Source organism: Tachyglossus aculeatus, chromosome 6, assembly GCF_015852505.1.
Source record: "Tachyglossus aculeatus isolate mTacAcu1 chromosome 6, mTacAcu1.pri, whole genome shotgun sequence".
NCBI classification, from domain to species: Eukaryota; Metazoa; Chordata; class Mammalia; order Monotremata; family Tachyglossidae; genus Tachyglossus; species Tachyglossus aculeatus.
In genome coordinates, this window is record NC_052071.1 from 14,642,630 (window position 1) to 14,670,513 (window position 27,884).

Genomic DNA, 27,884 nt, shown 5'->3' on the forward strand with positions numbered 1-27,884 from the left:
AAATATCCGCTGGAGAGACCTTCCTTCTTGATTAAGAAATGGCAACCCAAGCCCAAGTACACTAGTTCATGCCTTGCTGAATCACGTTTGCTGGTGGTGAACCGATGCCTTCATTTGGAACAACAAACTACCGCCCCGCAACCCATCTGGTGTCTCCATGTATTTGATGGAATTGATAAAGTATAAGCGGGAGCATTTTACCAACAGGTTTTGAGGATGTCTTCCAAAGTAATCAACACACAAAGTACATATTGTGCATAGAGTTACTCTCTGTGCAGCAAAACCCTGTTTAGCACCAGACAACACTTACCTATCTAAGTAATTAACGATATTGGGGTTCTTATTTTCCCTCATGACCAGAATTTCATTAATAATTAATTCCTTTTTCGGCTGCTGTTGGAGGTTCATTTGCTTTATGGCCACCTAAAATTGACATTGGGAGGCAGAAGGGTGAATTGAAAAAAATCATAAAACAATGAAAAAAATAACTGGAAAGCACACAGCACACAAAGAGACTCTGAGAGTTCAACTTACCTTTAACTATCACTCTTACTTGTATTTATTACATAACTACCAACAGTATTATCATATGCTAAATGTATTCGTTTTCAATTTTCTAAATCCTTTTCTCACCACTGAGCTCAATATTCCCCCTCACGGCATCACTGTAAAATAGGGAGGGGCATCATCCCTATTTAAAAATGGAGAAAAGTGGGGTCCAGAGAAGTCACCCATCATGGGATAGGGCTGGAATTACAAGTGGGGTCTTCAGGCTCCTGCTCTCCTGCTTTTCCTACCAAGTAGAAGCGTGGCTCAGTGGGAAGAGTGCAGACTTTGGAGTCAGGGGTCATGGGTTCAAATCCCTGCTCCGCCAATTGTCAGCTGGGTGACTTTGGGCAAGTCACTTCACTTCTCTGGGCCTCAGTTCCCTCATCTGTAAAATGGGGATGAAGACTGTGAGCCCCCCGGGGGACAACCTGATCGCCTTGTGACCTCCCCAGCGCTGTTCTACAGTGCTTTGCACATAGTAAGTGCTTAATAAATGCCATTATTATTATTATTATTAAGTACTAGAGCCTAACTCAGATCTCATTAAAAAAAATGCTTTAAACCTGAAGATACCACCTCCACCCCCACCAACCTAAACTCTGTCAAGGGTTAGCACAATCGCTTGGCTGGTATACTTTTAGACACTGGTCCTTATGCACAGGTGTTGTGACATTGCACCACATAATAAACCTTATGAACAGTCACTGGTGATAGCCTGTGAATGAGGCACTTATTAATTATAATAATAATGACAGTGGTATTTGTTAAGCGCTTACTCTGAGTCCCTGTCCCATAGGGCTCACAGTCTTAACCCCCATTTTACATATGAGGTAAATGAGGCCCAGGGAAGTGAAGTGACTTGCCCAAGTTTCACCTGGCAGACAAGGGGAACAGCCGGGATTAGAACCCAGGTCCTTCTGACTCCCAGGATCGGGCTCTAGCCGCTGGGCCATGCGGAGCCTAAACCGGGGCCACTTGAAGGAGGGGCGCTCCCCTTTTCCACCCCAGCCCCTGCGCTTCTCCCGCCAATGCTGCCAGGGCCAAGGAGAACTGACACAGGGATAGCAATGGCCATCGCAGAGGACCACCTGAAGTCAGTATTAACGTCTGTCCCCCCACCTCAAGACTGTAAGCTCATTGTGGGCACGGAATGTGTCCTTTTATTGTTATACTGCACTTTCCCAAGCACTTAGTACAGTGCTCCACATACAGAAAGCGCTGAATAAATACGACTGACAATGAATGAACAATAGCCCTGATTGTCCAAATCAGGGTCCCTCTCTTGGCTTGGCTGGCAGATGGGTCAGGGGGAGTGGACAGGGGGACCCTTCTCCAAGGAGGATCTCTGGATGTATTGACAGGGAGTACGCAATCATAGCAATACGCCATCGTAGCACTGGAGTGCAAATGCTTTTGAAAAATTCTATCTTTTACATTTTTTCCTTTTTTCCCCCCCTTCCCAGGTTACCCTGTTCCCATACCTCATCTCCAAAGCTCTTGGTGACATTCAGATAATTTACAAACAGCTGTATTCCTACTGTGTAGCTGGATCAGGAGTGAGGGAATTCCTATATCATCTGGGTCTTTGGCAATTAAATCCAGCAACTCAGCCGAGACACGGCCACTGATCATTGTAATAAAAATAGGCAATAAAAATTTGGCCTGAACATCCACACTCACCTCCTGTCCGGTGGCGATATCTATTGCCGTATAAACAGTACCTGACGCCCTGGAAAACAAGTTATCAGATTAAATACTCATCATACACACTGCATTACAGCTGAAGACTTCAACCAAACTTCTGCCTTTTCTAAAAGCCAGGCTGCACATCTGAGTGTTCTGCCTCAGGCCCGGAGATCATGAAACAAATCAAGTACGCAGAGGATGTGAACAGACAGCTTAAAATTACTTTTTATTTAAAAAACAATTAAAAAAAGTCAAGCAGCAAAAAAAAAAAAGCAGGCAGCATTGCTCAACTAGACTTAGTCAGGGAAAAGAAAGAATTGAGGAAATTAAGTATGATCAAAAGAAACCCTTTTTTTGAACAGTCCAATTTCTTACATGTGAGCTTCACGGGCGATAGATCTACGATGTCCCTATTGAATTCTGCATCTGTGCCTAATAACGATGTGCTTGACAACTAGAAGGGTTGTCTCAGCAGATGAAGGAAAGGCCAATAAGAACTCAGAAAGGGGTGATACAATATTACCTTACGCTAGGCTGCCCCAAATCCAGTTCGGATAGCATTTGGCCAGCTTTCGCAGGTGGGCCCGGCTACTTCTGGCAAACTGGACAAAGGATTAGGATCACTGTGGCTGATGGGGTAATCTGACTTGCATTCTCTCCTGGCTGCTCTTATTCCCTTGAAATCTTTGGACTAGCCTGTCTGGGCTGGAAAAATGCTCGCTCGCTCGATCAATCAGTCAATCGTCTTTACCGGGCACTGATGGTGTTCAGAGCCCTGTACTAAGGGCTTGGTAGAGTATAATACAACGGAATTGGTAGACACATTCCCTGCCCATGACAAGCTTACAGTTGTGAATCTCAGTGAGAGTCAACAACATTTTGGGAATAGCAAAATACATGTTGTAGAATGGGCTGAGGGGACTTTGACCCCACTTCCTCTTTCTCCCCAATTTCCCTTCTTCACCCTCTTCCAAGAAAGAAGGGGAAAATGTTGAAGCTAAAACAATAAAATTGGTCTACCTGCAGAACTAGAAAAATTACTGTGACTGGATTTGCTGTGCAATTCACATAGAAGCAAAGTGAGCTAAGGGTCAGAACTCTCTCTCTCTTCCTTCACCAAATCAACTCACCCCTTCCACAAAATAATAATAATGATAATAATAGCACCAATAGTATTTGTTAAATGCTTACTATATGCCAAGCACTCGCAGAGTAAAGTGGAAGAAGAACAGGTACTGAATCCCCATTTGGCAGAGGAGGGAACTGAGGCACAGGGAAGTTAAGTGACTTGCCCAAGATCACACAGCAGAGAAGTGGCAAAGGGGAATTAGAATCTGGGGCCTCTGACCCCCAGGCCTGTGCTCTTTCCACTAGGCCACGCTGCTTCCCTACAAAAATCCTGCCTCCTCTGGGAAACCTACCCATCATAACCCCGTGGCTGCGTCAAACCAGCAGCCCACCACCCTCCAAGCTGGGTTTTTATTCCTAAAATCAGCACTTATATGCATATGGATGATTATGTCCAGAGTCGCTCATTTAGTTCGGTTATTTCATCGTACTAGAATCGCACTACTTCCTCAAACTAACCTACTCACTGCACCTCGCTCTTGCCTCTTTTGCCACCGTCCTCTCTTCCTCCTGGAACTCCCCTTCCCACCCACCCTATGGCGGCCCTGCCCATCCTTAAAGCACTTCTGAAATCACATCTCGTCCACGATGCTTTTCTCATCAAATGTCTCATCTCCCCACCCACTGCCACTTTGACACTTGGGTGCCTCACCTGAGCACTTGGGTGCTCATTCCATGGGGGCCCTAAACCTTCAATCTTACAACTCGGTTGCTTCTCCCTCCTTGAATTTTACTTTAGTGTCTGTCTCCTTCTCTAGACGGTAAGCTACTTGGGGCCAGGGATCATGTCGAATAACTTTCCTGTGCTTTCTCAAGTGCCTAATTCAGTGCTCTGCACAGATTAAGTGCTCAATTAATGCTTACTGACTTCATAATATCCTGGCTTCCTCCTCCTATTCCCCTATGTTGAACTAATTTTGTGTTGTCACTGTAAACTCCTTGAAAAGAGGGAATGTGTGCCTTGGTTCTGTTGTATTTTCCCACACACTTAGCATGGTGCTTCGCACTCGGTAGGCGCTCAATAAATATTACTGATCACAACAATAACTCTTACCCTTGGCCAATTTTTTCAAATCGTGTATATTTCTTCTTAGGATCACCAACACTTACAATGCTTCCTACAAGAGAGAAGAGTGATTCAATCAACCTGAAAAGGAAGTTTAAGCTTCCAAGGACAGTTGGTGGCAAGAGAAAAATCAACAGCCAGATACTGTCTATAGTATATTTACTCAATGGGGTGCCAGCAAGACTGATTAGAAAAAAGTACAACAAATTAATAGCTCGGGGATATTACCAATACTATTGGGTTTCATCATCTTAAACTCTTGCCTGATGATTCTGATACTTAATGGAAATGATTAGGTTATAACACTAACCACCAATACTGAATTATGGTGTTTGTTTTTTAAATATAAGGTATTTGTTAAACCGCTGTACCGAGAACCGGGGTAGATACAAGCTAATCAGTTTGGAAGCAGTCCACGTCCCATATGGGGTTCACAGTCTTAATCCCTATTTTACATGTGAAGAAGGCCCACAGAAGTTAAATGACTTGTCCAAGGTCACACTGCAAAGTGGTGGAGCTGGGATTACAACACAGGTCCTTCTGATTCCCATCCACTTAGGCCAAGATGCTTCCTGTCTTCAATGTGTCTTTGATTCCTTTCATTCACTCCACATTTTAAAACTAAGTGGATGACTAACGGAACACCCCGTCTTTGTCCGGGTTAGGCAGACATGGAAACTTTCCCGCTTTTTTCCTCTTTCCTTTTCCTGTCTTGATGTAATTCTATCGTTCGCTCTCTTCCCGATCCCATTCTTTCAAAAAAGGGGGAGGGGGACGGCGTGCTGAGGGTAACTGGTAAGAGGGAGAGTCCTGATGACTTGCACCTGCTCCTAACAGGAGTGGAGCGAAGGCAAGGGCTTCACCAGTCCACCCCATCCCACCTGACCTGGTCATGGACATGCATTCCCACTCCGGAGAGGGTCCGGGCTGCCCTGAAACCTTCGGCTCAGCGAGGGAGCCCCAGGAAGCAGAACCGGCTGCCCAAGAGGCCAACCCGAAGAGGCAAACGGCACAGAGCTTCTCAAGGCCCCTCCCTCAACTGTGGCAGAGACTTCCCCTGCTAGGATGATAATAATCAATCAATCAATCGTATTTATTGAGCGCTTACTGCGTGCGGAGCACTGTACTAAGCGCCTGGGAAGTACAAGTTGGCAACATATAGACACGGTCCCTACCCAACAGTGGGCTCACAGTCTAGAATAATTATAATAATGGCATTTATTAAGCGCTTACTATGTGCAAAGCACTGTCCTAAGTGCTGGAATGTAAACTCGTTTTGTCCAGGGAATGTGTCTGTTTACTGTACTCTCCCGAGTGCTTAGTACAGTGCTCTGCTCACAGTAAGCGCTCAGTAAATACAACTGACTGAATGACTGATCCCGAAGCCCAGCTAGGGGGTTGGGGGCTCAGATATACAGCTAAGATCTCTGGGGGCTGGGAGCCAGAGCCCCAGAGGGTGACCCCCAGGGTCACCTTACCATTTTCTATGGACATAAAACCGTTAAATAAGAGGTTTTCAGAGGGATTTCCTGAAATGGCAACATCTCTGTGCCTCAGTTCCCTCCTCTGTAGAATGGGAATTAAGACTGTGAGCCCCACGTGGGACAACCTGATCACCTGGTAACCTTCCCAGTGCTTTGCACATAGTAAGTGCTTAACAAATACTGCTATGATTATTATATATTATGGTGCAGTGCTAGACTGTGAGCCCCACGTGGGACAACCTGATCACCTTGTAACCTCCCCAGTGCTTCGAACAGTGCTTTGCACATAGTAAGCGCTTAACAAATACCGCTATGATTATTATATATTATGGCGCAGTGCTAGACTATGAGCCCCACGTGGGACAACCTGATTGCCTTCTATCCCCCTAGTAAGCGCTTAACCAATACCGCTATTATTATTATATATTATGGCGCAGTGCTAGACTGTGAGCCCCACGTGGGACAACCTGATCACCTTGTAACCTCCCCAGTGCTTAGTACAGTGCTTTGCACATAGTAAGCGCTTAACAAATACCGCTATGATTATTACATATTATGACGCAGTGCTAGACTATGAGCCCCACGTGGGACAACCTGATTGCCTTCTATCCCCCTAGTAAGCGCTTAACCAATACCGCTATTATTATTATATATTATGGCGCAGTGCTAGACTGTGAGCCCCACGTGGGACAACCTGATCACCTTGTAACCTCCCCAGTGCTTAGAACAGTGCTTTGCACATAGTAAGCGCTTAACAAATACCGCTATGATTATTACATATTATGACGCAGTGCTAGACTATGAGCCCCACGCGGGACAACCTGATCGCCTTCTATTCCCCTAGTAAGCGCTTAACAAATACCGCTATTATTATTATATAGGATGGCGCAGTGCTAGACTGTGAGCCCCACGTGGGACAACCTGATCACCTTGTAACCTCCCCAGTGCTTAGAACAGTGCTTTGCACATAGTAAGCGCTTAAGAAATACCATTATTATTAATGTGACTGTGAGCCCCCACGTGGGACAACCTGATCACACTGTAACCTCCCCAGTGCTTAGAACAGTGCTTGGCACGTAGTAAGCGCTTAACGAATAGCATCACCATATGAACGTATTTAATGGCCCACTGCACTTGATTTCTAGGAGGACGTTTGTTGCCATCTACTGATTAGTCACTGAAACTCAGTGGCACAAAATGAGACTTCACCGATCCAAATTTGCCCAAGGTTCACGATATTTCCGGCACAGACTACAGTGGCCAAAGAGAAAAGTACAGTGCAAAATTGGGGGGCCATTTGTGAAAAAGTAATGGAATCAAAATCCACGGACTCCAAGCCATTTCAGAAAGAGATGAAAGGCTATTCTATTCCCAAAATGTCCTCAGCAGGAAGCACCACATTCATTTGGAAGTCTAAAACTTTGACAAGTCATGAATCATTTTCAAAATCCCATAAATTTCTACTGTTTTAAATGTGGGTCAATAAAAACGTCGGGTTAGCCCCATTTGGGGCAGGGACTGTATTTGGCCTGATTAACTTGCTACCCCCAGCACTTAGAACAGTGCCTGACAAATACTATAAAAAAATCACACATCTCAGATTGTATTGTCAAGATAATCCAATGCTGCAAGCCAAATGTCTCAAAAGCGACTGTTACCTAATAATTTGAATAAACAGGAGACAGATACAGATTCATAACGAACTGAACTTGATCAAAAGTACAGACCCTAAATTTTACAACTCTCTTCTCATAGTTCGATAAATGATTTGACCTATTAAAACTTCAAGCTTAAGTTATGAGCTTAGGAAATATTTTAAAATGAAAGTTTGATGAGAAAGTTTCCTGTTCACAATGGCAGATGCTAACGCAGAAATGGGAATCTTACTAACTCTGCATTACTCTCCCAAGTGTTTCGCACAGTGCTTTGCACAGAGTAAATGCTTAACAAATATTATTGACAGACAGATCCACCTTCTGCTCCCCTAATACACCACCAGGTGTATCCAAAAGGTTAATGATCCAGGTTCTTCTCCCTCTTCCAAATTCCCCAAACAGGAAATTTGTTAAAACAAATGAAAATTCTGGCTTAATTTCAGGGCAATATGATCACCTAATTTAGACAGCCCGCTTTGTTAATCTGAAACTACTCAAATGAAAACCAAGAGATAGCAAAAAGAGGGATTCATTTCCAATTTAACTAGCTTGTGTGACCTAGTACTATAAAATTCTCTTTCATAAAGTACGGTCCCCTATTCTGCTCTCTGCAATTGCTGACTCCCCAGACCCTCACTGTACCTTTGTTTACCCTGAAATCTGAAAGAGGGGAAAATAGCAGCAGCAGTGAGAATTCCATCTGAGACTGGCAACTAAAGCAACTGGGAAGAACAGAGTAATTCTTGCCCTGATAGTTAAGAGTGAGCCTTCTAATATTTCTAATTTTTCCCTTTAAAAACTCAGCCTGGATCTACCACCCAAAGCCTTCTTGGCCCATCCAACGAATATCACTTTTCCCTGGAACCCATACACTTTCCCCTCTAATTGTGGAACGCTCATCCATGAACTAATCCCTCTGTGTGTTTAACATAACAATGCATCTCCATGGTACCCCTTAAGAAGTACAGATAATGACATAAAAGCTTCTCTCTGGCACATTTATGGGGATACTTTTCTCCACTGATGATTCAGTGATGAAGAGGAAAGAGGACACGGAAGGCAACTCACTCAGTTTCTCCAGGATTTCCTCATCCGTCATCTTGGATTTCTTGCGCTGCCGGTCAGTTGTCCTGTACAAAGTGCTCTGGCTGGAGTTTTCGGGCATGACGGTCGAGGCCTCTTTAGAGGGTGTTGGTGTAGCAATGGGTTCAATTACCGAACGTGTGTAGATCTAAAAACAGGGAAGGTTTTTTTTTTTTTCCATTTAAATTAGTGAGTGGATCAAAGGGAGAATGAAATACTAGAGCCAGATGAGGCTCTTAAACACCCATTGGCTTTTGCTTACTGCACATAGTAGGTGTTTAATAAATATGACAATGAATAAAAGAATGAATGCAACTTCACAGCTCTATGATAAAAGCTTTGTCATCTGAGGGGCTGGAGAAAAGGTTTTGAACACTGAAGAGTAGTTTCGGGGAAAAAAGAGCCAGGGCTGGGGAGGGCCCAGGCTTCTCTGCCTGCATCTGGGATATCACTACCGAGGCGAGGCCTTGATAACGTCCGTCATCTGAAAACCCAAGCAAGAGGCGTCTAAATTCGGAAAAGAATTAAAACCGGAGCTTGTCAGGCTGAGGAAAGGAGCCTACTGACGGGTTGAACGGTGGGCATGTTTCAGGTCAGCTATTTAGTGGAGATAGATGTCCACTAAGGGAAGAAGCTTGCCCTAGGGAAAACGAGCACAGGCCCGGGAGTCAGAAGGACCTGGATTCTACTCCCAGCTCCACCACTAATTTGGACGAGTCACTTCACTTCTCTGGGCCTCAGTCACCTCTTCTGTAAAATGGGGATGAAGACCGTGAGCACCATGTGGGACAGGGACTGTGTGCAACCTGGTTAGCTTGTATCTACCCCAGCGCTAAGAACAGTGCTTGACACATGGTGAGAGCTTAACAAATACCATTATTCCTATTATTATTACCCCGTGGAAACTCCATTGCGGCACTAGGCGTGACAGGTGGTGAGATGGACCAGCAGAAAAATCCCACAGTTTGCCGCCCCCGGACTATTCACGCTTCCAGGGGTGAGGTGCCCTTCAAAACCCCCTGGGAATACTTTCAGATTGGCTTCACCCACCCTCTAGAGAAAATCAGTTATATTCAGATCCCCACAAGGGACCAACTGGCTAATACTCTCTTACTGTACGCATGCTGTGTGACCCTGGGCAAGTCAATTAACTTCTCTAGGCCTCAGTTCCCTCATCTATAAAATGGGGTTTAAGAGTGTGAGCTCCACAGGGACTTTGTCCTGCCTGATTAACTTGTATCTACCCCAGTGTTTAGAACAGTGCTTGGCACAGAGTAAGTGCTTAACAAGTACCATAATTTATTTCACTTATTTTGCATTTGGAGACTATCAAAAATGCCCTTCGCTAGAGCCTTCTGGTTTGTAAAAATGCTTAAGCTTTCTCTGATTGCACGCTTAAGCTTCTGTCACTCACTACACATGGCATATCGTTGCACTTCAATTTGAAACCAGGGAAATCAAGGCAATCAGAGGCTTACCGATTTTGTATGTTCGGGTCTTGGTGCAATAACGGGAGGTGGCTCATTGTCATCCTCTTCTTCTTCTTCGTCTTCATCTTCTTCTTCTGAAACAGGCGGAGCCAGGGGAGGTTCTGATGCAGTTTTTGTGCTCTGGTGGCAGAAGGAGTTTCAAATTGAGATAAGGACTTTTTCACTTCCTTTTCTAATAATAATGGCGGCATTTATTATGCGCTTACTATGTGCAAAGCACTGTTCTAAGCGCTGGGGAGGTTACAAGGTGATCAGGTTGTCCCACTGGGGGGCTCACAGTCTTAATCCCCATTTTACAGATGAGGTAACTGAGGCCCAGAGAAGATAAGTGACCTGCCAAAGTCACACAGCTGAAAATTGGAGGAGCCGGGATTTGAACCCATGACCTCTGACTCTTTCCACTGTGCCACGCTGCTTCTAGACTAAGACCTAAGCAGTAGCCATGTACCACAATACCAAATAAAGCAAGAAAACAATTCATCTGAACCCCACCATACCATAAATCAAAATAATTCAACTCTCCTCCCGCCCCGCCCACCCTCTCTACCACCAAGGCCAAAGGATGGCAGGCTTTGATCTGAAGAGCTGTTCGATCTTAACTTAAGTGCCGTGTAAGCTGCAAGTAGTAGGATTTGCCAAGGCGGCAGAGACTCGGCAACAGACAGCAAGCACTTGAAATTCCAGCTGTCCCAGCAAGATATAAAATCAGAGAAGCCCGAGAAAGACCAACGTAGCTGCAGAAGGCAAACCTAAGTTGGGCATGAAGACAGATAGCCACAGATTCCAACTCCGTTGGCTTGTCTCCTCCCCAGCTTTTAGTATAGTGCCTGGCACCTAGTCAGCACTTAAACACCACAATTACAATTACACAGATTGACGGGGAGTAGCAATGGAGTGCAAATGCTTTCGAAAAATTCTATCATTTACATTTTTCAGTAGTTAAAAATAATTATCGTACTTGTTAAACGCTTACTACGTGCCAAGCGCTGTTCAAAGCACTGGGATAGATACAAGTCAGTCAGGTTGGACACAGCATGGGGCTCCCAGCGTGGCCTAGGGGCAAAAGCCCGGGCTTGAGAATCAAAGGTCATGGGTTCTAATCCTGGCTCTGCCACTTGTCTGCCGTGTGACCGTGGGCAAGTCACTTCACTTCTCCGTACCTCAGTTACTTCACCTGTAAAATGGGGATTAAGACTGTGAGACCCACGTGGGACAGGAACTGCGTCCGACCCGATTACCTTGCATCTACCCCAGCACTTAGAATGGTGCTTGACACATAGTAAGTGCTTAACAAGCACCATTATTATTATTATTATAATCAACAACAACAACAACAATAATAACCCCCATTTTACAGATGAGGTAACTGAGGCCCAAAGAAATGAAGTAACTTGCCCAAGGTCACACCGCAGGTATGTGGCGGAGCTGGATTTAGAATGGGATTCATCCACAGCTCCCTCGGGCAACTATAGTTAATCCGAGTGGGAATGATTTTGCCACACAGCACTAATGCCACTTCGCAAATACGTAGTGGCCATTGCATAGTTACATGAGTGGAAGAGGGCAGAACAATCGCTCTCCCACTAAGGACAACACTGAAGAACATTGGTCCAGGCACAATGCTCCAGATCCGGAGGGAGGAAGGGGAAGACCATGGGGGATCTGGCAGGTGAAATTCTGCAGGGGACACTTGGGATTTTGTTCGTCTCCATGGACGTGCTCATACCTATTCACAATTACACTGTGTACGGGGGCTCCCATCTTTCGGAAGCCAATTCAGCTAATAAATAAATAAATAAATGAAAATCGGGCCATTCCTTCATTCACTCATTCAATCACATTTACTGAGCATTTACTGTGGGCAAAGCACTGTACTAAGCACTTGGGCGTGTACAATAGAACAATAAACATTACCTGCCCACAATGAGTTTACAATCTAGAAGGTCAGTACATTGAAGAAGGCAGCTCTCCCTAGCCCCAAAGAGGCCAGAAAGGGAAACCCACTCCAAAGGAGTCTTTTTTCCAATTATATGAATCCTTCTGACTTTATAAACAGGGAATTAAAAGAATGTTTTACTGTGAGATGCAGGAGCTAAATATTTTAAGCAACGGGGTTTCAGAGATCACTGCCTAATTCAGTTTTGGTTTTCTCATCTATGCACTCTATATTCTGGTTTCAGCTCCAAATAATTAGGCAACTACACTGCAGTTGGCTGTCTTAATGGATGACTTGATTGAGTACAAATAAATCATTCCTTTTCCATTTTTAAAGACTAAGGCAATATCAATGAACAATAGCGTTAACAACTGCATATAATTGCCCTGGCATTTTATTTACCTAAATGGTAACAGTTAATTAAATTAAGAGATATCTCTATTTTTTAGCTTAATTAGTACCCTTTAGAGATCAAAGGCATCTTCACTGAACATACCAGGGAATTCTAAATTGATGACACTTCAATAGTTAATCTCTCTCGGGGATTACTATTTTTGTGTATTTATTTTCAAAAATAATTTTAATAGCTATCCCCATTGGTAGCGCTACTTTTTTTAACAAGAAGGAAACTCAGGCACCTAGTGATTATAAAAATCTAAACCTAGTGACTATAATTTCATGACTGTATCATGAATAGAACGGGAATAAATATTTCTTTTTCACATTGATGGGCAGAGTGGAGATAATGAGGAAACTGCATTCTAAAGAGTTTGAAGAAGAACAGTGAATAATTTTTTTGTGAAGTTGTGGGAAATGAGCTGAGCGGATAGCAGCAAAGATGCCTTAAATAATTCAATCTCATTAAATCTAGTTGTTAGCAACTGCTTAATGATGCAGTTGAACATCCCTTGTGGGCAGGGATCTTGTCTACCGACTCTCTTCCACTGTAATAATAATTATGGTACATATTAAGCATTTTGCTTAGAACCCTCGCTCCCTTAGAGCTGTACTAAATTCACCTGGATTCTCTTTACAGTGCCTTCGCTCAAAATATTTCCTCAGTGAAAACTGAGGGGCACCCAGCGAAAACATACCTAAAATATCTCCTAAAAACATGGCGGTCGCGATGAATTTCTTTCCAATAGTGAAGCTCAACAAGACAGAAAACTGCTCACTGCGGGAGGGGAATGTGCCCGTTTATTGCTGTATTATACTCTCCCGAGCGCTTACTATAGTGCTTTGCACACGGTAAGTGCTCAATAAATAGGACTGAATGAAGGAATGAATGTCACGGCCTACTCTAAAGGACAAACCCACAGACACCAACCAGGTGAAACAAAATTCCCTTTTCACTTACCGAGGGATGGGCTGCTATGTATCCATGTGCGCTTTTATCTGAAAGATACAAGGTAGATATCAGCCTCTTTTTGCAAACACTGTTTTTTAAAGGGGTTCGATGTGCACGTGACCATGTCAGTCCCACTCGAAAGTTCACAGCATCTTCTGGACACCACTTAAAATGAAGGTGTGATTAGCTGTTTTGTTCTTTTACTATAATGGCACCCGTTGCTTCCCTTTCTCCTTGTTTTCCCTTAATGCTTGTTTTTCCTTACACTCCACAGGAGTTGCTTACCTGTGGCAAAACTTGAGTCAACAGTGATAAACAGGAACTACTTCTATATTTAATATCAGCAAAAAGACCCATTCTGTGGCCAGATAAAACAGGCAATGTATTTTTCCTGCCCCTGTCCCCTCTCTGCTTATCTTCAGTTCCTCTTTCTCCTACTGCCATCCTCATCCTCTCTGCCTCCGTCCTTCTTACCCGTCACTCTTTTTCCCTTCCATTCTTCACTTGCATTTCTCTCCCCTCTGAACATATCCATGGCCTCCTCTCTCCCTTTTATTTTTCCTTCCTTCATTCATTCAATCATATTTATTGAGTGCTTACTGTGTGCCAAGCACTGTACTAAGTGCTTGGGAGAGTACAGTACCACAACAGACACATTCCCTGCCCACAGTGAGTTCACAGGTTAGAGCGGGGGAGACAGACATTAATAAAAATAAATTACAGATCTGTACAGAAGTGCCTTGGGGCTGAAAGAGAGAAGAACAAAAGGAGCAAATCAGGGTGACCCAGAAGGGGGTGAGAGAAAAGGAAAGGGGTGGGGGGTTTAGTCAGAGAAGGCCTCTTGGAGGTGATGTGCCTTCAATAATCCTTTTAATCATTTTCCACTTATTTGATGCCTCTCCTTTCCATTCTTCCCTGTTCTCCTCCTCCTCTGCTCCATTTTCTTTTCACTGTACTCCACTGCCATTTTCAGTGCCACATTCTCCTCCCCGTCCTTCTTCCCTCCTCACTGGTTTCCCTTCCTCTCAATTTTGGGCTCTTGTTCCCCCTCCCTCCATATTTCACCTATCTTTTTCATTTTTTCCTATTCCTCTACCTCTCTTGCCTTCCTTTTCCAGGTCTGCATCCTCACCTTTCTTCTCTTCTCCCCCTTGGCCTCTCCAGGCCTGGCCCATCCAAAGAGGGGTAAGGGGGATCCTTTGCCAAGACTGTGAGCCCCACGTGGGACAGGGACAGTGTCCAACCCTATTTGCCTGTACCCACCCCAGCACATAGTATAGTGCCTGGCACATAGTAAGCACTTAACAAATACCAAGATGATGATGATGATGATGAGGATGATTATTATTATCAGGATCTGGGGTCACTCCAAAGGTGCTTGGGGCAAAGTCCCCAGGAAGGAGATGGCATGTCCAAGGCCACCAGAAAGCTGGGCTTGGGGCTTCCTGGGTCTAATATTGGTGGTAATAATAATAATAACAGAAGTGGTATTTGTTAAGCACTTACTATGTGCAAGGCACTGTTCTAGGCACTGGGGTAGACACAAGATAATCAGGTTGGACACATTCCCTGTCCCACATGAGACTCACAGTCTTAATCCCCACTTTACAGATGAGGCAACTGAGGCCCAGAATAATCATAATAATGATGGTATTTGTCAAGCGCTTTCTATGTGCCAAGCACTGTTCTAAGCACTGGAGCACTGTTCTAAGCTCTGGAGTGAAGTGAGTTGCCCAAGGTCACATAGCAGACAAGCAGCAGAGCTGGGATTAGATCCCAGGCCCGAGCTTTTTCCATTAGGCCACGCTGCTTTTTTGGTCTGTCCCCAGGCCCACCCTAGAGGAAACTTGGAGGTGGCAAGGCCATGGCTGTTCAGCTGAGCTGTGCTGAGGTTAGACTAAAAACAGTGGTACAATTTGGCCAAGGTGCTCAGGGGCATTAAGGAGCACTTTGGGAGCCCTAGGACTTCAGAGAGCCAGAATTATGGTCAGGGACATTTTACAGATATCCAGGAAAATGAACCTAACCAAGTTTGCAGGCAAGGGATCATGGCTCAACTCTTGCCCTAAATAAAATGATTGTATTACTATTATTAATAACAACCACAATAAGAGGAAGAAAAAGAAGAAGAAGTATTGATTAAGTGCTTGTTCTGGCCAGGCAGAGATCAGACACCCAGATAGCGGCCCTGAATTTGTCTCCTGAGGTCCCTTCCAGTCTCACTAGTTGACGATCCTAAAAATCCTAACTTCAAATGGACTTTGTAACCTAGCAAGTTATGCTCTCCTCACCTCCTCCTCCTCCCTCACCTCTCTCTCTAGATGTTGAGAGAAAATTTGCGCCATCACTTTCAAAAATCTAACTCCTGGATCAATTTAGAAACTCTGACGATCATTTTGGCATTTTGCAACTCATAGTCAAACAGTTTCAAGTCACACCTATCCATCTTGGGGTGGGGTGGAAAGGAAAGAAAATTTGTCCCATGAATTATTCTTTTCAAAATAGTACTGAGTATCTTCGGTCAGAGTTCTGGCAACCAGAGGACAAGACAAAGGCACCTTCCCAGATTCAAAAATGAAGCCCATGGACATCAGGGAATGGAACAAATATCATTTATTCCTTGAATAGAGATGCTTCCTCTCCACTACTCAGAGCACTTCCAAAGGGTGGATTCTTTCTGATGAGCTCATGACAGCAGAAATTATGAGGAGGAAGAAATAAATGAAATGTAAGGCACAAAACAGTGGCCATGGAAAAACCATTTCTGTAATCCTGCCCAATTTCAAAAGGTCAACTGCCGCTTCCCTGGACCAGTTTCCTTACTTTAAAGATCACCTCTCCGGTCAAGGAGAATTGGGGTCTTAATTTTGGACTGGGTTTTTCGTTTATCTAAACTGCGGCTGCTCCCAAGAGAATGAGCGTTCCAAATCAGTCTTTCCTTTTCGAACAGGAGGGGTTTGAGGAGTGTAGGAGGAGGAGTAAGGAGGAAAACTCCTGTTTTCGAACAGGAGTGTAGGCCCTACTGTGGAGGGGCCTAGGGAGGAGAGGGCGGTGGTGCGAAGCTAATGGTTTTCTCTTACCTCCTGAAGTAAAGCTCATGTATTTCTGATTGTTAACCGTCTCTTTGGAATCATAAAACTTGAGGACATCCAGAACGGCCTGCGGGTTCTTCTTCTGTTCAAGTTTGGTTATGTTGGAGGTTTGTAGCAGCCTGGCCCATTGTTCAGGAATCCCCTGAGGAGAGTCAAAGGAAAGAAGGACAACTTCAGAAACTCTGCCCTGGCAGGGCCACTCTCCAGTACAGTTCCTCTCCAATAATCCCACGCTACCTGGAAGATTGCTTTTCAGAAACTTGGATTGATGCTCTAGGTTTAAAATTAGAAACTTACAGAGGCAACCATTCTCTTCTCTATCAAAACACAGAGCTAAAACCAGGATCCAACTTTAAAAAAGAAAAAAAAAAAGAAAAAAAAAAGAAAGTTATGACTGTGGTAGGAAAAAAAGCGCAAGAAACTCATCTTTAAATCAATTCTGCTCTTCCACGGAATAAGGTTTAAAGACTTAGCTTTTCCCCCCCGCCCCCAGGGTGATTCTGGGCAGACCTAACAAGGCTGCTCTCTGTGTGGACAACACAGCGCATTTTCGGAGTTTCAGGCTGAACGGTAAACATTCCAGACCGGTTAATCCCACCGGGGCGATTGGAATACCATTCGGAGGGAAAGGAAAGCCTGGCCTAGCTCACTTTCCATTTGATGGCTCCGAAATGAGACTCAGGCCAGGTGGCTCTTGGCCTGGTGCGGGCAGCAGTTAGATTTTTTTGATGAGAATGAGCGAAGCACTGAGCTGTACCACGGCTGCGGCTGTGAGAGTCTCTTTTGTGAGTCCCTGCGGCTCCCAATCCACCCGACCGTTTAGAGGCAAGAAGGACTCAGAAAACAGGCTGGAAGGACCAGAGCCTTGCAGGGGGTTGCAGGATCTAAAGATGGGGGGGGCGTTCAGGAGTCTGACTCATCGATCCGAGCTGCAAAATCTACACTGTCACACTTGCTTCGCTAACTTTCCTTTAACCATCGGGCATCATTTCCTAAATTCTCGGCCTAGAGATTTCCCCTTCGAGTGTCCAGGCAACATACGGGATCAATGTGGAGCATCTTCTGCCATTCTTGAAAGCACACTTAGGGAAACCCTGGGTGCCACCCAATCTAGGAATACACTGTACACAGCTTCTTCCTAAGAGGTCTGGGCAAAATAACGTGGCGACGTGGGCCTCCGGAGTTTGAGGGGGTGGAGGGTAATGACCAAAAAAGTGGGATAAGCCAAGCAACAAATCGACTGCACACACATGAACCTGCGGCTGCAGTGCTAGGACATCTCAAAGAAGCACTTTGATGCAAGCTTCTTTTGGGCCTGTGACGCACCTCTGGGAGCTTCCCTGTGCACATCTGTGAGCCATAGAGATCTGGCTGTAATGGACGTAAATAAAGAAAGAAAAGAAAGTTAAAACAGAATGTGGGAAAACTCAGAAGGTGGGAAGGAGGTGAAACCAATAGGTCCAACTGGGGCTGGGGGTCGGGGGGGGTCGGGTGGGGGGGCATCTAAAAATGGGACAGTTGTGAAACAGGTAGGTATTAAATAGATTGGGCGTTGGATAGGCTACAGGAAGACAGGTTTAGGAAAACACAGAAAACCACAATCGTTCCCAAGTTTGGAAGCATCGTTTCTTCTTTGGCCAGATTCTTCCTCTGTAAAAACGTGCAGCTAAAGGATTTACCGGGGTGTGATCGAGAAGACTGCCGAGCATTGAATACCATCCTCTCTCTCGAGCTTTAGTACAGTGCTCGGCACACAGCGAATGTTCAATAAATTCATTGATCTATTGAGGAATCTGATTTTTATTTATTTATTTACTTTTAAAACAACGGGATCACGTGAATTATCCATTGCTTTTTCAGCTCCTCACAGTTTGCCAAGGTCCACATAGATCGGGGCCAGAGGTGAGTGCCATTTGTTCACTCCGGCTGAACGCTGGAAGTTCTTGCGTTGCCGGAATTCAAATGACAAATGTATTCCAGTGGAGAAATCACTGGAAACCCCTGGGACTCAAGTGGCTCTACAATTCTGTTTTAGTCATGATTTTATTCAATTTGGATGAAATCTTCACTGCAAAGTAGTTGGGTTTTTGTGGTTTTTTAAAAATGTGGCATTATGTAAATTTTAGCTTGGGAAACTGTTTTATTAAAAGAAAGTTTTTTTATAATTCAACCTCTGACAACCAATCCCACCTCCCCACCACAAAAAAAAATCAAATCACCATAAAGTAGGAGCTCCCTGTAAAGAAATAAATAAGCCCGGAGCTATGAAAGCATGCTTCCACCCAACCGTTTTTCAGCTCTTGCATTTGCTAGTCGGTGGCCCAATTCCTAGCATTCCTGATTGCTCCCAAGCAGAGTGAAATGGAATTTCAACGTGCATTCACGAAGAACAACACAGCTCAATGCTAAAGCCTTCAAGCCAAAATTCAAACTCAGGAGTCCATGCATGTGTTCCTGATTCTGCTTTTAAGTGCGACTAATAGCGATTAGGTAAGGCAGCCAAAGAGGGTGATTAGCATCAGGGGTTACAAAATTATGTATGCACTGCACATAACCACTAGAGCAGACACCACTGGCATGACAGTTGTTGTAATCATTTGAAATTAAAAAATATTTGCATTGTAATTGCACATTCCCATGGCACTTCCAAACTTTTGAGAGATTCACACACAGTGTGATCACTAGAAAGTGGGGAAAACTGAAGCTGGGAGAACTCCCTCCAGGAAAAAGTACTTACCATGTAACTATTTGCTGATGCAAGGGGTATCTCTAGGTTAAGATAAACCAGGACACTAATGAAACCTGACAGAAACTTGGGAGGGAGATTCAAACCGGGTCCTATGTCATGATTATACTAATAAGCCCCATTAAGAGAAACCTTTTCTACTTCTCCCAAATGGGGGTTATTATTCCTTAATCATTCTTGAATTTGAATTTCAGAAGCAAGAAAAAAGCAAACATCTAGAGCTTGGGCCTGGGAGCCAGAGGACCTGAGTTCTAACCCTGGCTCTGCCGCCTGCTTGCTCTGTGACCTGGGGCAAGTCACTTCACTCTTCTGTGCCTCAGTTTCCTCACCTGTAAAATGGGGATTCAATATACGTTCTCCCTCTCAGACTGGGATCCCCAAGTGGGTCAGGGTCTGTGTCCAACCTGATCAACTTGTTATCTACCCTAGCGCTTAGAACAGTGCTGGAAACATAGTAAGCACTTGAATACCATAATAATAACATGACCATCTGCACCGCAACATTTTGTACGGCTGGCAAGCTTGTGTGGTTTTAGCCGAATGGAGAGATGACATGATAAAAAAAGGGCCATCCTCCCTTCCCTTCCTACAGTACTATTTTGAGTACTCTCCCTGGACCTGAACAAAGGCGGAGTGGAATGGCTAGTCTGGAGTCCTGAAAAAATGTAAAGGTGACAAATGCCTAAAATAATTACTCCTTATAGCCAGTACTTCGTCCTCTAATTTAGGTTCTTACCCTAAAGGCCAAAGATTGGATTTGACTAGTAAAGGCACTTGAGTACTACTGACAACAAGTAGTTTATTTACTATGGTTGAAAGTTCAAAACAGAAGCAACACATAACGCTGCTTTCCTTGGGGAAGCAGCGTGGCTTAGTGGAAAGAGCATGGGCTTTGGAGTCAGAGGTCATGGGTTCAAATCCCGGCTCCACCACTTGTAGCTGGGTGACTTTGGGCAAGTCACTTAACTTCTCTGGGCCTCAGTTACCTCATCTGGAAAATGGGGATTAAGACTGTGAGCCCCCCGGGGGACAACCTGATCACCTTGTAACCTTCCCAGTGCTTAGAACAGTGCTTTGCACATCGTAAGAGCTTAATAAATGCCATTATTATTATTATTATAAAAATGGAATGTTTTGGAAGTAGTACAGCAGAATACACTTCTATACTGGGGGCTTGAGATTCATGACTCAACACTATCTCCTTTCTTCTTGCCCTTTTTGCTCCACGGACACAGGAAAGTGCAGTTGGCTAAATTCACTGGAGGCTGGGGCCTCAGTCTGCCGACTAGGAATCCAGAATCCAGGAAGGAAATAAGAGACTAGAGGAAAGGTAGCATGGAGTATGGATAAGGAGATGAATGAAATAAATAAAAATGGACTAGGGAACTGAGAATTAGAATAGAACAGCAGAGGAGATGACACTGAGAAGAATAAGAGAGGGTTAAGAATATACGGAGACAGAAACCAGTCCATGGTATTTATGGAGCAATTTACTGTGGGCACAGCACTGAATCAATCAATCAATCAATCGTATTTATTGAGCGCTTACTATGTGCAGAGCACTGTACTAAGCGCTTGGGAAGTACAAATTGGCATCACATAGAGACAGTCCCTACCCGATAGTGGGCTCACAGTCTAAAAGGGGGAGACAGAGAACAGAACCAAACATACCAACAAAATAAAATAAGTAGGATAGAAATGTACAAGTAAAATAAATAAATAAATAAATAAACAGAGTAATAAATATGTACAACCATATATACATATATACAGGTGCTGTGGGGAGGGGAAGGCGGTAAGGCGGGGGGATGGAGAGGGGGACGAGGGGGAGAGGAAAGAAGGGGCTCAATCTGGGAAGGCCTCCTGGAGGAGGTGAGCTCTCAGCAGGGCCTTGAAGGGAGGAAGAGAGCTAGCTTGGCGGATGGGCAGAGGGAGGGCATTCCAGGCCCGGGGGATGACGTGGGCTGGGGGTCGATGGCGGGACAGGCGAGAGCGAGGTACAGTGAGGAGATTAGTGGTGGAGGAGCGGAGGGTGCGGGCTGGGCAGTAGAAGGAGAGAAGGGAGGTGAGGTAGGAGGGGGCGAGGTGATGGAGAGCCTTGAAGCCCAGGGTGAGGAGTTTCTGCCTGATGCGCAGATTGATCGGTAGCCATTGGAGGTTTTTGAGGAGGGGAGTGATATGTCCAGAGCGTTTCTGGACAAAGATAATCCGGGCAGCAGCATGAAGTATGGATTGAAGTGGAGAGAGACACGAGGATGGGAGATCAGAGAGAAGGCTAGTGCAGTAGTCCAGACGGGATAGGATGAGAGCTTGAATTAGCAGGGTAGCGGTTTGGATGGAGAGGAAAGGGCGGATCTTGGCAATGTTGCGGAGCTGAGACCGGCAGGTTTTGGTGACGGCTTGGATGTGAGGGGTGAATGAGAGAGCGGAGTCGAGGATGACACCAAGGTTGCGGGCTTGTGAGACGGGAAGGATGGTAGTGCCGTCAACAGAGATGGGAAAGTCAGGGAGAGGACAAGGTTTGGGAGGGAAGACAAGGAGCTCAGTCTTCGACATGTTGAGCTTTAGGTGGCGGGCGGACATCCAGATGGAGATGTCCTGAAGGCAGGAGGAGATGCGAGCCTGGAGGGAGGGGGAGAGAGCAGGGGCAGAGATGTAGATCTGGGTGTCATCAGCGTAGAGGTGATAGTTGAAGCCGTGGGAGCGAATGAGGTCACCAAGGGAGTGAGTGTAGATTGAGAACAGAAGGGGACCAAGCACTGAACCTTGGGGAACTCCCACAGTAAGAGGATGGGAGGGGGAGGAGGAGCCTGCAAAAGAGACTGAGAAAGAACGACCGGAGAGATAAGAGGAGAACCAGGAGAGGACGGAGTCTGTGAAGCCAAGGTCAGATAACGTGTTGAGGAGAAGGGGGTGGTCCACAGTGTCAAAGGCAGCTGAGAGGTCGAGGAGGATTAGGACAGAGTATGAGCCGTTGGATTTGGCAAGCAGGAGGTCATTGGTGACCTTTGAGAGCGCAGTTTCCGTGGAATGAAGGGGACGGAAGCCAGACTGGAGGGGGTCGAGGAGAGAGTTGTTGTTGAGGAATTCTAGGCAGCGCGTGTAGACAACTCGTTCAAGGAGTTTGGAAAGGAATGGTAGGAGGGATATGGGAATTGAATGCTTAGGAGAGTACGATACAATAGAGAAGGGTATAGATGGGCCCCGCCCAGAAGGACCTTGGAGACTACAGGGGGAGATAGACATTAAAATATACGACAGATGGAAAGGTACATAAGTGCTGTGGGGAGGAAAGAATGGGAAGGAAGCATCGAGTATCCAAAAAGGCAACAAGAAGCGGCAAAGATCAACAAAGACTGAAAACAGAGAGAGAAAACTTCAGGCTGAAACAATATAAAATAGAAACAGAAGTGGAATAATTCTATCCACAATATGAAAGTGATTTTTTAAAAATTTAAATAAGGTAGTGCCGTTTATACTGGATACAGACCTATTCCGGATATGTTTATTTTTTCTTCACCTAGAATGTCTTAAAATATCTTTAAAATTGTGTAGCTTAGCTACTACTTGAAATTCAAAATAAAAGTTCCAAATCGTCAAGTTCCCTTTTTTTTAAAAAAAAAAAACAAGTTTCCTTTTATAAGCAGTCGTATAAAAACCTTAATGCTTGCTATTGAACTTTTAAAAATTTAATTGTGGACAGGTATTATATGACTAGTCCGGGATCCCAAAAGATGTTTAAGAAATTAAAAAGTAAGGGCTTCAGAAATAATTTATCAGATTTTAAAAGTTAGCGGTCCAATTGCCAGCAGCTCAAAAGAGAACTTTGCTCATCCTGTCCAACTCAGGACCGGCATTTTCTGGCATCAGTGTTGTTAATGCAAAAGAAAAAAAAAAATCACCGCATAAACTATTAGAGCACCAATGTTACTTATGTTCCCTCACACTCACTTAACTCCTTAAAATATTAGTGTGTTCTGCTCTAAATGCCCAACTAAATGGTCTTCCGTGTCTTCAGCTAATCACTGGCATAATAATACAGGGAGAATGAACTCCACTGAATCTTCTGATTACTCTCTGAAACGTAATTACGGACTTATTTTAGCTATGAAAATGATTCTTTTTACCCCACGTCCTTAGCAAAATTCTGTCGATGACAAAACATCTGAGGGCGGGACATGAGCTCCCCTTCCATTTCCTGCCCACGGAAGACCCTGCTTGTTAAGCCCCAGCTTTTGCACCCGCTGAATTAAAAATAAAATAAAAAAGGTGTCAGCCCTGAGAGCTTGATCTACTGAAGCTTAATCGTTTTTAGGGAGGAGAAGGCCCCGCCAGACTTAAGCTGCCCATAAATTATGCATAGTATCGTGTGGCTTTACTCTGGTTCATTCTCAAACCGGCAGATGCATCTTGCCACATTTTTTCCTAGAACATCTAAGCGTGTTTTCTTTCACTCCTAGAAGGACCCTATTAAATCATCCTTAAATGTACCGATTCCATGCCAGGTCTTGAAAGCCCAAGTGATGAGCAGCGCTGGGTGATTTTCCAGAAAATTCAAGCAATAGAGACAGGAGGGAAGGCAGCTGTTTCACTGCCTGGCTGCACTAGGCGATTGCAAATGCCCGACTTTGTTTTGGACTATAAAGACCTAGCTTTTCAACCAGTGATTTCTACCCGTGGGCCAATTCACCGCCCTAGCAGGTGGTACTCCGCCTCAAGTCAGCCACTCTAGCGCCGGCTTTATTAAGGGAGTGTATGGGGTCGGCTGAGGCTCTGGAAAAATCTGACGGGGAAGGGAGGGGGACAGTTTCAAAGCTTGTTCGACCTCCGATGGATGCCGTTTTAGTCCTTCATCCCGGGTCTATCAACGGTTCCCACTAGGGCCTTTCAACTGGCAGCAGAGCACAGGGCTCTGCTAGGAGAAGCAGCGTGGCTCAATGGAAAGAGCTTTGGAATCAGAGGTTATGGGTTCAAATCCCGGCTCTGCCAACTGTCAGCTGTGTGACTTTGGGCAAGTCACTTAACTTCTCTGTGCCTCAGTTCCCTCTTCTGTAAAATGGGGATTAAGACTGTAAGCCCCCCCATGGGACAAACTGATCACCTTGTAATCTCCCCAGCGCTTAGAACAGTGGTTTGCACATAGTAAGCGCTTAATAAATGCCACCATTATTATTATTACAGGGGCGGCTTCGCACTTGAGTGGAACTCTCAAAAGAATGGTGAAAATCAATGTCTTGGCCGAAGGCAGGAGACACTCACTTAAAACACATTCTGCTTTTTCGCCGATTAGTGGCTCTTACTCAGACCTCGTGGACCCCGCGACCTCAAATCCCGGATGAGGGAGGGGAAAACTCGCTTAGGTGACAATATAGAGGTTACTTACAGTGAATTCCCCGGTAACTGCGTCAAACCCCACATGAATCGTGTGTTCAAAGTCTGAAGGAAGAGAGATCTCCGGACGCTCTTTCTCTTTCTTCTTATTAGCTAGAGGCAAAATGTTAACATGTGCTTATTTCTGGAGAGCTGGTCATTTTCAAATTGCACAAACGATCGTTTACAAACACGCAGGGCAGTTGGTTCAGGTGAAATCTTAAGCTTATAATACTGAAGACTCATTCTACTTTCCAGACGGGTCACAAGACTCTATTTGACTTTCCTTGCTTCGCTAAAAGCCCGTTGCCACTGTGCTTATTTTGTCTGCCGCGCCCAGCTAACAAACAGCTCAAATAAGTCAGGCTACATCCCTTTATTTTTTAAAGAGTTAGGGAGTTTATGGATGGGTAAAACAGTCGAATGATTTCTTGGTCAAAATTAAACCTACATATCCAGTTGCTACTACCTCAGATGATTGCTTTTTCATTTTGAAATGAACCCAACAGACTGTAGGCTGTGTTTCCAACGTACAAGATGGGTGTTACAAATCAACCATGCTACGTGTTGCACCATCTTCTCTTGCATTTTCTAGCAGAAGGCTGCAAATTGCTGTTCTCTACTGCGTTCAATTTATTTATTAACCTACCAAGGAATTAAATTGCTATAACTTCCTTCTTCTCAATATCCACCAATCTATATAGACCATCGACAATTATTTTTACTTTTCTGTTAAGCTGATTTTTTTTCAGACACACTGGCTACCAATAAGTCAAATCCGCTACAAAGTTTCGTGTTAAGGAATTAAGTTGGGCTCTGCAGTGAAATGGGTCTATTTGGGTGATTCATTCGTTCCAGAAATTACTAGTCCTACCTCTTCAGATTTAGCTCTACTCCTGGTTTCAGCTGCCCCCAGAAGTTTCAGACATACACTGATCAGTAGGATTTAATTTGCATCTGAAAGCAGGAACTCATCCTAAAATACCTGAAAAGCAACCCCAGGTCAAAGCAAAAAATGAAAGACTTTGTTCACACTTTGGTCCATTCAACTAGACTGGAAGCTCCCTGAGGACAATTATTAGGCCTACCAACTTCACTGTCTCGTGCTCTCCCAAGCGCTTAGTACAGGGTTCTGCATGCAGTATAAATGTTCAATAAATCCCATTGATTGAGCGAGCAATTAATTATTAATTAATTTGGACCCACCAACCCATCTGTTACCAGTCCACATGAATCCTGTAATTCGGAGAAGAGCAATTTTTGCAAATTCGGAATTATCTTCTGAATCACAGTGCAATTCCCTGCTTAGTTTTGGCTGCTATAATGATGCCGTGGTGTTACTTGGAATTTTTGCATAACTTCAGTACACACATAACTCCACCAGGCCTAAAACACACTGCCATCTGTCAGTTTGTGGAAGGGTTCTCACTTTCCACGAAAAGCCTCCGCTAAATAAGGCTTTTCAAATAAAAACATCAACGAGATTCTGAGATAAATGAAGAGTGCATGATTAGATGAGGTAGAAGCAGTGAGGCCTAGTGGAAAGAGCCTGGGGCTGGGATTAGGAGGACCTGGGTTCCAATTCCAGCTTCCGCTACTTACCTACCGTGTGACCTTGGGAAAGTCATTTAATGTCTCTGTGCCTCAGTCCCCTCATCTGCAAAATGGGGAATCAATGCTGTTCTCCCTCCTACTTAGACCGTGGGCCCCATATGGGACTTATTATCGTGAATTTACCCCCAGTACTTAGTACAGGGCTTGGCACATAGGAAGCATTTAAATTTGAAAATTATTACTAGACATGATTTCCCAGAAGAGAATGGGAGAGGGTGATCTCAACTAAAATCTCATTCCTCCACTGTTTGCTTATCTGTTTCGAACAACCACCTCTCTCCACCTTCGGAGGGAAAGGAAAAAAACTGAAGTGAGCATTGAGTGTGGGCACTTGGGAAGGTGGCTCTCAGCCATGCAGATGTGCGGGTGTTTACCTACTGACAAATATTAACATTTTATTTCTCCCTGAGGCACTTTACATGGGAGAACTGAAGGAGACACAAACCACCCAAAAAGGAATTCTGCCAAACAGCTTGGGTCTATTATCATTATACACCTGAACTTGGACTACCTGTAATCATGAATGGTGGTGATTCCTACATAATAATAATAATGATGGCATTTACTAAGCGCTTACTATGTGCAAAGCACTGTTCTAAGCGCTGGGAAGGTTACAAGGAGATCAGGTTGTCCCATGGGGGCTCACAGTCTTAATCCCCATTTTAATAGTAGTCTTAATCCCTAACATTTTCAAAAGACAGCAAATAACAATAATAATCATTAATAATGATTATGGTACTTGTTAAGCGCTTACTATGTGCCAAGCACCATTCTCGGCACTGGGGAAGAGTGAAGCTAATCAGGTTGGACACAGTCCCTGTCCCCCATGGGGCTCACACTCTTAATCCCCATTTTACAGATGAGGAAACTGAGGCCCAGAGAAGTGAAGTGACTTGCCCAAGGTCACACAGCAGACATGCGGGAGAGGTTCTTCTGACTCCTTCGTCAGTGCTTTACCGACTTGGCCACACTGCTTGACATTGAAGCAGAGTGGCTCAGTGGAACGAGCATGGGCTTGGGAGCCAGAGGTCATGGGTTCTAATCCCAGCTCTGCCAGTTGTCAGCTGTGTGACTTTGGGCAAGTCACTTCACTTCTCTGTGCCTCAGTTCCCTCATCTGTAAAATGGGGATTAAGACTGTGAGCCCCATGTGGGACCACCTCATTACCTTGTATCCTCACAGCGCTTAGAACAGTGCTTGGCACATAGTAAGCGCTTAACAAATGCCATCATTATTATTCCAGTGCTTAGAACAGTGCTTTGTACATAATAAGCGCTTAACAAATGCCATTATTATTATTATTGAAGCCTCACACGTAAAAGATGTGATTTTAGCCAGGCTTTGAAGGCAGGGAGAGTAGCTGTCTGCCGGACGGGAAAAGGGAGGGAGTTTCAGGATGTGGGTATGAGGTTAATTCATTCATTCATTCATTCAACCGTATTTATTGAGTGCTTACTGTGTGCAGAGCACTGTACTAAGCGCTTGGGAAGTACAAGTTGGCAACATATAGAGACAGTCCCTACCCAACAGCGGGCTCACAGTCTAGAAGGGGGAGACAGACAACAAAACAAGACATATTAACAAAATAAAATAAATAGAATAAGTATGTACAAGTAAAATAAATAGAGTAATAAATA

General features: G+C 44.5%; 1 protein-coding gene across 6 annotated transcripts in view; it reads right to left on the bottom strand.

Annotated features, from left to right (window-relative positions):
- The window catches only part of PAK3 (p21 (RAC1) activated kinase 3), a 157,287-nt gene that overhangs the window by 15,897 nt on the left and 113,506 nt on the right, over positions 1 to 27,884 (bottom strand). For 4 of the 6 annotated variants that reach the window (XM_038748105.1, XM_038748107.1, XM_038748106.1 and 1 more), the window contains 9 exons: positions 24,647 to 24,747; positions 17,844 to 17,888; positions 16,506 to 16,659; positions 13,435 to 13,472; positions 10,130 to 10,261; positions 8,637 to 8,799; positions 4,418 to 4,481; positions 2,230 to 2,278; positions 311 to 423 (listed from right to left, as the gene is read on the bottom strand). In XM_038748105.1, the coding sequence (XP_038604033.1) occupies positions 311 to 423; positions 2,230 to 2,278; positions 4,418 to 4,481; positions 8,637 to 8,799; positions 10,130 to 10,261; positions 13,435 to 13,472; positions 16,506 to 16,659; positions 17,844 to 17,888; positions 24,647 to 24,747 (859 nt within the window). Of the gene's footprint in view, positions 1 to 310; positions 424 to 2,229; positions 2,279 to 4,417; positions 4,482 to 8,636; positions 8,800 to 10,129; positions 10,262 to 13,434; positions 13,473 to 16,505; positions 16,660 to 17,843; positions 17,889 to 24,646; positions 24,748 to 25,507; positions 25,594 to 27,884 lie in introns of those variants that run through there. The other 2 variants (XM_038748111.1, XM_038748109.1) reach the window with 2 other exon arrangements.